The sequence below is a fragment of the Leguminivora glycinivorella genome, chromosome 27 (assembly GCF_023078275.1).
Source record: "Leguminivora glycinivorella isolate SPB_JAAS2020 chromosome 27, LegGlyc_1.1, whole genome shotgun sequence".
NCBI lineage: Eukaryota > Metazoa > Arthropoda > Insecta > Lepidoptera > Tortricidae > Leguminivora > Leguminivora glycinivorella.
The window spans coordinates 6,161,960-6,175,424 of record NC_062997.1 but is presented as its reverse complement, the minus strand read 5'-3'; the positions used below and the strand labels follow the sequence as shown (position 1 = coordinate 6,175,424).

Here is a 13,465-nt window from a genome sequence, read left to right as displayed (position 1 = left end):
ACATACAATCTCGCCTGTATCCCATAAAGGGGTAGGCAGAGCACATGAAACTACTCAAGTTTCAGTGCCACTCTTGGCAAATAAGGGGTTGAAAGAAAACGAAACTGTGACATTGCAGTGACAGGTTGCCAGCCTCTCGCCTACGCCACAATTTAACCCATATCCCACAGTCGCTTTCTACGACACCCACGGGAAGAAAGGGGGTGGTGAAATTCTTAACCCGTCAGCTTTCAGGCAAAAAAAAACTAAATCAAAATCGGTTCATCCGTTCGGGAGCTACGATGCCACAGACAGACTCACACGTAGACAGACAGACAAACAGACAGACAGACAGACGGACAGACACAGACAGACAGACAGACACGTCAAACTTATAACACCCCTTCTAACCCCTTCGTTTTTACGTCGGGGGTTAAAAATCATCATAGGTAAAATCACCAACCACTCATCTTAAGACATCAAGTTAAAATTTGTATAAAATTACTTTGCACTACTTTGCACTAGGAAGGCACTAGGTATATGTACTACCAACGTAGTACATAGTACATATACCTCAATGTTGCACTCTATGCAATTTTGCTATCGGTTTCGAATAGCAAAGAGAGCCTTTACCAGTTGGTGTGGTGATTTTTTAAGTAAACAGGGAATCTTACCTACTTTCTGGCGCAGCGAACTAAACAAGAATCAAAGTCTTGAGTTTCAGGCAGTTTCAGATGTATATACATCTCAAAATAGCATTGATGTAACTTTAGTAAAGACGGAAAAAATAGGAAGGTTTTGGCATAGCGATAATTTCAAATGAACATGAAAGAAAAGTTTAAATGCGCAAATAAATAAAATAGTCTTGAATACTTAGTTGACTTCCCATAGATTAGAAAGAAATTCAAATGCGCGCCTTTTTCTATTGACAAGTTTTGTGTGTATAGGAGTTGAAATAAAAAAAGTTAGGATAACTAATGCACCCGCTTCCACTTTTGTGTTCCCGCCTTGCTCGCATATGTCTTTCTCGCTCCCACATTTAGCTTTGTCCTTGTCGGACGTGATGGGCATCCACCATCCACACGATCAAAAAGGCCTTGCACCTAGTCATAGGGCTTACGGAAAAAAACTGCATTTTATGCAGAAAGCAAGCCACTTTGCACAGTGATACTAGGGACTAATACAAATGATTTCATCCGAGGAAACACGATTTTCATCCACTAGAATTCAAGATGGCGGACATTTTCCAAAATGGCGGCCGCATATTTTTAAAAATTTATAGAATCGTAACGGCTGCACCGATTTTGATGGTTGGGGTGTTTATCAGTTTGTATTGAAGCGTTCATTAATATAAAAAATTAAAACCATAAAAAAATTAAGATGGCGGCCGAATAATAAGAAAAATATGAAAATTTCAAACTTTTTTTTTCATTCTCGTGCAATTTACCAATACATTTTCTATGATATGGCCACATTTGTATGTATTTAAATTAAACCTGATAATATTATCTACATAATAAAATAAAAATCATGAAAATCCGTTGAGTAGTTTTTGAACTATACCCATTTAAAATGGAGCGCGCGGATTTGAAAGACGTTTTCGCACGTGATGTAAACAATTTTGGAATCATAACGGCTGCACCGATTTTAATGGTTGGGGTAGCTATCAGTTTGTATTAAAACATTTATTCATATAAAAATTAAAATCATTTAAAAAATTAAAGATGGCGGCCGAATAATAAGAAAAATATGATATTTTAATTTTTTTTTTATTACTTTTCAGTTTTTCTACCATATGGTCACATTTTTATTTATTGAAATAAAATCTGATAATGTCATCTGCAAAATAAAACAAAAAAACATTAAAATCCGTTCAGTACTTTTTGAACTATACGCATTGCAAATGAAGCGCGCGGGTTTGAAAGACGTCTTTGCACTTGATGTGGTGCGTCGTATCGTTTGGTACCGCTATACACGCAAGACTGATTATTTATTTTGGTCACAACTTACCATATTACTATTCAGAATCAATGTTTTTAATATTTATATACATTATTAGTTTTTTATTCCGAGTTTAGGTATATTTAGATAACCCCCGTAAACTTTGATGGTCATAATTTTTATTTTAATACGTAAAAGAACTTAAATGCACATAACATTTGTATTAATAGTAATTGTCCTTTCCGAGGACTCCAGAGATAATTTTCGAAAACTTCAGTAGGGGGCTACAGAAATATCTATGTATAAAATAACTTATTTTCTGCGACAAGGAGCGTATGTTTTTGTAGTGCTGACGATGTTGGTGGGATGCTGGTTATTAATTTTGGTTGAAAACAGTTCCTAGAACACCAAGTTTACCGATAAATGTTGAGTCTGCGGATCAACCTTTCAAGCTTGGCCATTATTCCTCCAGAAAGACACTGGTCAGTATGACAACCAACAAGGCTTTTTCCAGAAACTGTAGCCTGTTGATGTTATTAGTGTGGTGATTTGTTTTTCTAAACAATTTACTTCTTCAGAGAACATTTGCTCTGCTATTTCAGGGTAAACCATAGGAACGTAACCGGAAGAAGCTGATAGCCTCATTGTATCTCGCGCAAAAGATATCGCGGAACAGGGACTCACGCGTATCATCACATCTTCCGATACAGATGTCTTGGTATTTAAATAAAAACTACTGAAGTCTTCGGGTGAAGGATAGACGTAAAGTCAGCGGCCAGATTCAGCTTTGGACCTAGCTTAGAGCCTCGGAAGGTCTTTGCCTCATGAAGAGGCCTAGAGTGAGTTCAGGGTGGTAACGGATGCTAGAGTGTCCCATGCCCTTTGTTGAGTTTATCTCGCAGTTTGTAGCCGTGGAGGCTTTCAGGACGTTACGTGCGAGATCGGACGTGATGTAAATGGAGGTAGGAATATCGGTAAAACGACACTTTACGAGTTCCTAAGCCGCCAAACCATACCGGTAAACAGGCCTGAGTCCATGCTTGCTCACTAAAATATGTGTTAAGAACGGTCCCAATTTGGCATTTAAGCATGTGATCTATGGAGCTAATTATATTGGGAAATTTCCAAGTCTTATCTAGTATATTTTCTTAATATTTCAAATGAAAATAACCTGCCGGAGTATAAGTTATAAAGTAGCTAACACTTTGGATCTTGGAAGACCGACTGCTATTCGTGGTTTTTACGCATTTACGTCTGACACCACTTCTTTTTTCAATTCAAAAGGAAAAAAAATCATGTTCTAAAACATTGTTTGCACACCCTGAAGTTACACCAGCTTTGATAGAAACATCGCAGTAACTACAAAGTCTTCCTGGAGGAATAATCGCCATGCTTGAAAAGTTCACCTGAACTTGGTGAGCAAGAAACTGTTTACCACCAAAAATAAATTAGTACCTAACCAACATCGGCAACACTTGCGTTCCGTGTAGTATAACAACGCCCCATATTCTAGCTGCATATTACTTCTGTGCCTATGCCATCATCCTGGGGTTGGAAGACGTACAATTATAGTTGGGTACTGCAGTGGTCTGCAAACAGGGAGATATGGTATGAATGGGTATACTTGGACAATTGCGGTTGTGAAAAAGGCTGCGAAACAATACGCTGTACGTGTTGTGGGTCTACTCTGCGCGGCGCAATGCAAATAATGCAATGTAACATTCGCAAAGGCATCTGCAAAAATTATATTATAAATTATTTTGCAAAAATTATATTATAAATTATTATTTTATCATTATTTCCTTGTATTTTGATATTACTTTGTATGACTCTTTTATCTTTCAGTATAACGTAGACGAGCAAAAAATATGTTTTGTATTAATATATGTTTCCGTAGCCCCCTACAGAAGTTGTCGAAAATTATCTCAGTCCTCGGAAAGGACAATTGCTATTAATACAAATGTTATGTTATGTGCATTTAAGTTCTTTGACGTATTAAAATAAAAATTATGACCATCAAAGTTTACGGGGGTTATCTAAATATACCTAAACTCGGAATAAAAAGCTAATAAGGTATATAAATACTAAAAACATTGATTCTAAATAGTAATATAGTAAGTTGTGACCAAAATAAATAATCAGTCTTGCGTGTATAGCGGTACCAAACGATACGATGCATCACATCAAGTGCAAAGACGTCTTTTAAACCCGCGCGCTTCATTTTCAATGCGTATAGTTCAAAAACTACTGAACGGATTTTAATGTTTTTTGTTTTATTTTGCAGATTTTATTTCAATAAATAAAGATGTGAGCATATGGTAGAAAAACTGAAAAAGAATAAAAAAAATTGAAAATTTCATATTTTTCTTATGTAGTAGTAGTAGTACCTAAACTCGGAATAAAAAGCTAATAAGGTATATAAATACTAAAAACATTGATTCTAAATAGTAATATAGTAAGTTGTGACCAAAATAAATAATCAGTCTTGCGTGTATAGCGGTACCAAACGATACGACGCACCACATCAAGTGCAAAGACGTCTTTCAAACCCGCGCGCTTCATTTGCAATGCGTATAGTTCAAAAAGTACTGAACGGATTTTAATGTTTTTTTGTTTTATTTTGCAGATGACATTATCAGATTTTATTTCAATAAATAAAAATGTGACCATATGGTAGAAAAACTGAAAAGTAATAAAAAAAATTAAAAATATCATATTTTTCTTATTATTCGGCCGCCATCTTTAATTTTTTAAATGATTTTAATTTTTATATGAATACATGTTTTAATACAAACTGATAGCTACCCCAACCATTAAAATCGGTGCAGCCGTTATGATTCCAAAATTGTTTACATCACGTGCGAAAACGTCTTTCAAATCCGCGCGCTCCATTTGAAATGGGTATAGTTCAAAAACTACTCAACGGATTTTCATGATTTTTATTTTATTATGTAGATAATATTATCAGGTTTAATTTAAAAATATACAAATGTGGCCATATCATAAAAAAATATTGGTAAATTGCACGAGAATGAAAAAAAAAGTTTGAAATTTTCATATTTTTCTTATTATTCGGCCGCCATCTTAATTCTTTTATGGTTTTATTTTTTTATATTAATGAACGCTTCAATACAAACTGATAGACACCCCAACCATAAAAATCGGTGCAGCCGTTACGATTCTATAAATTTTTAAAAATATACGGCCGCCATTTTGGAAAATGTCCGCCATCTTGAATTCTAGTGAATGAAAATCGTGTTTCCTCGGATGAAATCGTTTGTATTGGTCCCTAGTATCACTGTGCAAAGTGGCTTGCTTTCTGCATAAAGTGCAGCTTTTGACCATAATTTCGCCGTAAGCCCTATGACTAACCGGACCAAAGTTGCGTTTTGTACGATGGGTATGATGGTCTGTTACAAAAAACTTGCCATAAGCAAAAATAATTGACAAGACACGACATAATGTTACTAGGATTGACTTGTCTACTAATTTAGTAGAAACAGGATGTAAAAACAACTAGTGAAGAAACTACTTTGAACATAAAACTAGCTAAGAGATACTTTAAAAAGTTGTTTTTTCTGGGAGCCTATTGCGAATTATTAAGTTTACAAATTTCAGCCATCTCTCTTTTAGCTTCAATAATGTGGGGGAATTTTGAGCAAAAATTTCCGAACGGAACTCAAGTGCTTAGTAGAATTTTGACTTGACAAAGGTGCTGTGGCAACCCAGCTACAATGGCCGCCGCCATCGCCGTTGCAACGTTATTTGTGTGACAAGTCATGTCATTTTTGTTCATGATATATGAGAAAATCCAATGGCAGATTATTTCTTCGGGTTCGATACTTCGTCATCGGTAAGCTGGTTAAGTTTTCTTTTCATTGGAAAAGCAAGATTAGCGAGTAATTAGCCTTTACTTTCTTACATAGTGGTCGTGCCAGCGTGCTATATTGCAAAGTTATGACTCAATTCTAGCTAGTTTTCGTAACTTTCTAGCCTTTCTACGCGTCATTTGATGATATTACCGCCTTTTTATCGCCACATATAACTTTATACTCCATAACATCGAAGTTTTCCATGCCAAAATACCTAAATGCTGTGTCGTGTATAACATATATGTACCAAGTGGCTTCATTTTGTTACTTGTTTACATCCAAGCTGCAAACATATTTGTCGTAAATGTAGGTTTCGTATGTCTGCGCTCGTATTTCATCCTTGAAATCTTTAAAAACATCTATAAACAACATTGTCACTTTATGTGATTCTTATATGAGTGATCTTGGTACTGTAATTATATTTAAAAGATGATTTCATCATTATGAAACTCATATAATAATATATAACATGTAGCTGTAAGTATGTCCTGGACCTATTTCCATACTGCTTACATAAATAAAGTAACAGCCAATGATATACCTTGTTTTTAAGAATTGTTTTCATTCTATGCTAAAATTTGTCATATTCTGAAGTCAGGATTGACTCGACACATAACCTCTTTGTTGGAATACATCAGTTTCATGCTTAAATTTTTATTTTTTTCAATTATTTTAACTCATAATTTCATAGTTATTAGTTGCCCCTTCGGACCCCTACTAATTGAGTAAATAATAAAATCTTGCATAATAAATAAGAATTGCAAACCCTTTCATTAGTAATAATAAATAATAATATTGGGGACACCTTACACCGATCAACTTAGCCCCAAACTAAGCAAAGCTTGTACTATGGGTGCTAAGCGACGATATACATACTTAAATAGATAAATACATACTTATATACATAGAAAACATCCATGACTCAGGAACAAATATCTGTGCTCATCACACAAAATATTGGCACCCCAGTGACCCTCAAAAATGAAGCCCAGCATGAATAATGTCATGAATTTTAAGACTGCATGCGGCCGGCCTTACTGTTCTCATACAAACGTGACTCAATAGTTGACACATGCAAAACAGTTTACATAGCAGCACCCCTATTAATTTCTACTCTTTTGCGGGGCTCTTGCATCCCGCGAGCGTAGCGTCGCGCCAACTGTATGACAAAGCCTGCTTTTTTTTTAACCCCCGACGCAAAAACGACAGGGTGTTATAAGTTTGACGTGTCTGTCTGTGTGTATGTCTGTCTGTATGTCTGTCTGTCTGTCGGTCTGTTTGTCTGTCTGTCTGTGTGTGTGTCTGTCTGTGGCATCGTAGCTCCCGAACGGATGAACCGATTTCGATTTAGCTTTTTTTGTTTGAAAGCTGAGTTAGTCGGGAGCACAGAGAACCTCCTATAGAGTGGCAGTCTTGTATATTTGGTTCGCGATACGAGTCACCAGTGTTTGGGGTGCGAGGAGCGGGCGGGGAATGTGTTAAGCGCGCTGTGATTGGCCGTTTCAAGGACGGCGGGCAGTCGCGCCAGATGAAAAGGGACAGAAGTATGACTGTCCCTCTACTGACGCGTAAGTGGCCAATGTAAGTTGACCTATGCCGGCTCTGAATAAATTATAAATATGACTTATTTGTGGAATGTAATGCCGTCTGTTTTTAAATTTGAGCTTCTTGTTACCTTTCCACACCATTTCACACTACAGGTGGACATCTTTAAGGCATCAAAATACCCTTTTCCAATTTTTTTGTGCGAAAAACACGCGCTGCTTTCGGGTCTGTTACTTGGTCGATACTGATCGGGCACGGCGAGCGCCCGCGCTTATATCAGTGCAAATACTAGGAAGGCTGGCCACCGCGAGTCGTCTTGTAATAGATGTCTATAGGGGTTGGTCTGTGGTCGGGAGTGTTCTTAGCCATTGTTTCATGAAAATCGGTCCACTATGTCGTCGTCGGGGGTTTTTTCAAAATTTTAATTTTGTGGTTAGGTTATTATACAATTGGCCCGACGCTACACTCGCTCGCGAGACGCTAGGTGTGGGGGGGGGGGGGCCGCTAGGTGTGGTGTGGGGGGGCCGTAAAATGTTTCAATTATATTTAAATTTATACCATAATGTTTTCCAGAACTTAAATGACGACGAAGGAGCCGGCGAACCGTCGGAAGATGAATATGACGCGCTCAACGATGAGACCTTTGGGCAGGGTAAGTTACTTTTCACCACACTAGCTGGTAAAGGCTTTCTTGATAATACAAAAAAAGAAAAGGATATTTGCATTTTATCCACTATAATATCCACATGTCAAGTCATGACGATTACAAATCAATTTATGAACCTGATGGTAAAATGATTTGGTATTACATTTTGTGTTTCACTGCATGGCATTTTTTTTTGTACCACAGGTAAGAAATTTACAGGTCAGGTTGCTCTGGTTCCTACACTAGGTCAAGTCAAAGTTCTACTATGCACTTGAGTTCCGTTCCGAAATTTTTGCTTAAAATGAGTTTAACCTTAACACCAGCTGCAGGGAGCTGAAAAGTTGTTCTTCGGTAATTAGCACATGATCGCCGCGAGATTTAGCCGTCTTTATGTTTTAATACAATTATCTATCCCGCGTTGACATACTCAGCGACTACAATCATGTAATACTCCTGGCCTTGCTGACCTCTGGTAGATGTCTACGCAAACTGAGTAATATCCGCGTCAATGTCCTGTATATGCTCGGGGCTCGTTTATTAAATGTGTTTTTGTTCAACAGCGGATGGCTTCGACTTTGAGGAGCATGAGCAGATGGCTTCTCAACTCGAGAGCAGCCGCCGCCACCACAGCACCCTGGACGACGCCAATTTTCAGCTGGGTAAGTCTATACTTACTGCAATGGCTCAGCGACCCGAAGTGGATCTTGGCCTCCGACACTAGATTCTGCCATTCACTCCTATCTTTTGCGATCTAATGCCACTCGGTCACTTGAAGGTCACACAGGTCTTTCAGGACCTCATCGATCCATCGGTACCTGGGGCTTCTGGCCGGCCGTTATTCTGTCACAGCCAATTTTCTCCGAAACTACCGAACCGATTAACTTGAAATTTGGCACACATATGTAAACCTGTGACCCAAAGACGGACATGTAATTTAAATTAAGAAAATTCAATTATAGGGGCCAATTTTGGGGGGTAAAAGTGAAAATTAATAAAAATCAAAGTTTCTAGAACTATATATATTGTGTTACATATTAAATGAAAGAGCTTTTTATAAGTATTTCAAAAATATTTTTTTTTATAATTTTTAGTAAAGTAGTTTTCAAGTAATTTAAGAAAATAGGCAAAAAGTGATCCTTCTTCTTTGCATCCTGTTACCCTCTGCTGGGGTGTAGGGCTCGAATCATATTTCTCCATTTACTCCGGTCTTGAGCAGTTTGGGTGACCTCCTCCCACCCCATGTCTAGCACCCTGAGCTCCTGCTGAACCGAACGACGCCAGGTCGATTTAGGGCGGCATGGTTTGCGCTTTCCGGGTACATTCCAGGTGAGGGCCATTTTGGATAGGTGGGTATCAGGTTTTCTGAGGATGGGTCCAATCCAATGCCATTTCCGCGTCTGTATTTCTTCTTGTACGGGTGCTTGTCCAGTTATTCTCCATAAGTGGGCGTTTGTGATTGTGATCCAGTTAGGCCAAAAGATACGCAGGATCTGCCTTACGGCCCAGCCACGACATTGGTCTAAGCGCGACAGCGGTGAGCGGCAGCCATACGTGCGAATGAAAAGTCCCATCGCTGTGTCTCACTCCTATGTATGGCCGCCGCTCACCGCTGCCGCGCTTAGACCAATGTCGTGGCTGAGCCGTCAAGCATTTGTTCACAAACACTTGGAGTTTTGACATTAGGTCTTTGCGGACAAACCAGGTCTCACACCCGTACAGTAATACGGCCTTTACATAAAAAAAATAAAAATTAAAAGTGACCCCCCCCCTTATCTCCGAAACTACTAAGCGTAAAATTTTCAAAAAAATACACGAGATAGCCTTCAATCTATAGATTACACGAAAACCTATTTAAAATCTACAGTAAAGCGTAAGTCGGGCTTAATAAATAATAAAATAAAAATAAATATTGTGGACACCTTACACAGATCAACTTAGCCCCAAACTAAGCAAAGCTTGTACTATGGGTGCTTAGCGACATATACATACTTAAATAGATAAATACATACTTATATACATAGAAAACGTCCATGACTCAGGAACAAATATCTGTGCTCATCACACAAACAAATGCCCTTACCGGGATTCGAACCCAGGACCGCGGCTTAGCAGGCAGGGTCACTACCGACTGAGCCAGACCGGTCGTCTAACTTACTTAAGATAGAAATTTTATTTTATTTTAATATGTTTCTTCCATTTCAGAAGCCTCACTGTCCCAGCTAGTGCTAGATGAGAGCGAGCATTCATCGGCTCTCGGCTCCAGTGTTTGGCGCCACGACGCGCCCTTCCCGTACCAACCGCCACAGCAGACGGTAACAAACAAACAAACAAACAAACAAACAAACAAAGCATTTATTGCAAACATATTACAAACATATAACATGTGGGAGTAATATGACCCTGCAAGGGCGCAGCAATCTTACAACTACTTAATAGTAGGTATATAAATAAATTACAAATTAGGTTTTACAAGTTATTAATAATACTTTTAGCTACTTAATTTTGTTATAATAGGTATTAATTAAACATTCTGTCATCAAAAAACTCTTGCAATGTATAAAAGGTTTTGCTTATTAGATATGTGTTAAGAGATTTTTTGAATAATTTAATACTGTCTATTTGTTTTATAGATTGAGGAAGTTTATTAAAGATTTTTATGCACATCATATGTGGTCCGGAGTGACATATTTTTAAAGTAGATGTGGGCAGTGAAAGGTGGTTATTTTGGCGGAGGTTTAATGGTTTGGCATGTCGGTCTTTTGCTAAAAGGAAGAAAGAGCTGTTTAGTTTTACGAAAGTGCAGACTTCAAAGATGTACAAAGAGGTTAGTGTTAATATTTCCAGGTTTTTGAAATGAGGTCGACAGGTGTCTAGAGGCTTTATATTAACTAAAATTCGAACGCACCTTTTTTGTAAAATGAATAAGTTATTGATGTCTGTACTGTTACCCCAAAGAAGTATGCCGTAACGGAGTATGGAATGGGCATAGGCATAATATGCGGAAGTGGCAGTTTTTAAATCAGTTGTCTTTTTCAATTCAGATAAGGCATAGGAGAATCTAGATAATTTGTTGCTTACATTCTGTATGTGGTCTTTCCAATTTACGTTTGTGTCGATTGTTAATCCTAACAAGGGAAATGTATCGGTTGATTCTAGTTTAGAGTCACTGTAAGAGAAGTCTAATTTTAACGGAGATTTTTGGTGCGGTCTGAAACGGTAAGCTAAAACCACAAAATTAAAATTTTGAAAAAAACCCCGACCGATTTTCATGAAACATGGCTAAGAACACTCCCGACTAACTCAGCTTTCAGACAAAAAAAACTAAATCTAAATCGGTTCATCCGTTCGGGAGCTACGATGCCACAGACAGACACACACACACAGACAGACAGACAGACAGATAGACGGACAGACAGACAGGCAGATACGTCAAACTTATCATCCTTTACCCAAAGGCCTCCATCAGTTCCATGGCTGGCAGTAGTGATGTGCAAGTTGCGGATACACGTACATACATACATATCGTCACTACTTTTAAAAAAACTTGTATCTTTGTCTGTCAATGAAAAGAAAATTGTAGTAAGTATGTATGGAGTGCATATAGACTTACTACGTTTTAACTTTGAGGAGCAGCGTGAGATACGAGATTTTTTCAAAGTAGTGACGATATAATCACGCCTGTGTCCCATAAAGGGGTAGGCAGAGCACATGAACTACTCAAGTTTCAGTGCCATTCTTGGCAAGAAGGGGTTGAAAGAAATCGAAATTGTGACATTGCAGTGACAGGTTGCCAGCCTTTCGCCTACGCCACAATTTAACCCATATCCCACAGTCGACTTCTACGACACCCACGGGAAGAAAGCAGGTGGTGAAATTCTTAACCCATCACCACACGGGGCAAGTTGCGGAAACTTTCCAAAAAAAATCTTAAATTTCATGAAAAATTCACGAAACTTTAACGAAAAACAAAGGGAATTTAAATTTATGAAATGGAAAGTTTCCATCCATACAATTGTCCATACAAAGTGTGGAAAGTTTCCGAAGTTTTCCTATGTGAAAATTTCAGAATTTTGGAAACTTTCCGTCGCGTCGGCACGTCAGTAGCTGGCAGTACTCAACTGTGCGTTTCTCCAGAAGCTTCCAGCCAGAGCGTACACCCATCTTAAAGGCTGGAAAGACACCTCCAACACTTCTGGTGTTTCGGGTGTCCGTGAGCGGCAGTGATTGCTTACGATGGTAAGGCGATCTGTCGGCTCGTTTGCCTCCTATCCCGTAAAAAAAATGGGATCCATAGCTCAAATACAAAGACAATTTTAACCCCCGACGCAAAACGACGGGGTGTTATAAGTTTGACGTGTCTGTTTGTCTGTCTGTCTGTCTGTGTGTGTGTCTGTCTGTGGCATCGTAGCTCCCGAACGGATGAACCGATTTCGATTTAGTTTTTTTTTGTTTTGTGGTTAGGTTATTTACACATTAAAAGGACAAAACGTACACCTTTGTTTGATTCTCTACTAGATCTCGCCATTTCATTAGATTTTAAGATTTTTGAGAATGTTTATGCCGCAGTCTCAAAAATGTTAACTCATCCTTACAACTTAATAAAATGTGCAATGTTTCCAGCCGGCACCGATCCTCAAGAATCTCTGCACCGTGGAGGAAATTGAGAGGCAGCTGCGGCAGAAGCAAGCTCAGTCGCAGCAGTTCCCGCCCTCGCAGAACTATTTCCAGGTGAGTCAGACTAGGGTTGCAAAAAAACGGTTTTTTTCTGGCTTGACAAAAAAAAACATGAAAAAAAAACAGTTTTTTTTCTGGAGTATGTTTTTTTTCTAATGTACGAAATCTCAAAATTTGCAAAGCAGTTAATACTTTTATACGGTTTTTTAGACTTAATGTTAACTATTAAACGAATTTAATCAAATAACATTAATTTCTGGTTTTATAAAAGTAACATTTACGAAATCTGTGTTGGTAGTTATCACTATTTTCTGTTGGCACCTCGCCTCTCCACGCTGCACGCCGCATCGGGGATTCCCCAATAAACGTTTGTATACTGAATCTTAATCGAATTAAAATGTACGTTATTGTTATTGAAACACGTTACAATTCACGAAAAACCGTTATTGTCGATTTATTTGCTTGTCTGAAAAAAAAACCATATTTAGAAAAAAAACCGTTGTGCTCGTTTTTTTTTCATGTTTTTTTTCACAAGTGTGAAAAAATACATTTTCCCCTCACTAGCTCGGAAACACGTGTTTTGTCCTTTAATACCAGCGGGTAAAAACGCATTTTATCCACTAGTGGATAAAGTAATTTGACCTTGAATAGAGGCAAATTTACTGCTTTAAAATTGATAAAAGTGGGTTAACCTAGTGATGAAGATGTTTTACCACCTGTGGAACTACTGGAAGCAGTGATAAACGCGTTTTTTGCGTTGTATTTTCCTCGCTATAGTGAGGGGAAAAGTTTTGTGTTACACACGAGT

At 38.1% G+C, this 13,465-nt stretch overlaps 1 protein-coding gene across 2 annotated transcripts in view; it reads left to right on the top strand.

The window, feature by feature from the left end:
- The first annotated feature begins 5,634 nt into the window (after nt 1–5,634).
- LOC125240300 (protein PAT1 homolog 1) overlaps nt 5,635–13,465 on the top strand; it is a 30,997-nt gene continuing 23,166 nt past the window's right edge. For both annotated transcript variants that reach the window (XM_048148171.1, XM_048148172.1), the window contains exons 1-5: nt 5,635–5,773; nt 7,911–7,989; nt 8,544–8,642; nt 10,186–10,295; nt 12,604–12,711. In XM_048148171.1, the coding sequence (XP_048004128.1) occupies nt 5,735–5,773; nt 7,911–7,989; nt 8,544–8,642; nt 10,186–10,295; nt 12,604–12,711 (435 nt within the window). In that variant the 5' untranslated portion in view covers nt 5,635–5,734. The remainder of the gene's footprint in view (nt 5,774–7,910; nt 7,990–8,543; nt 8,643–10,185; nt 10,296–12,603; nt 12,712–13,465) is intronic.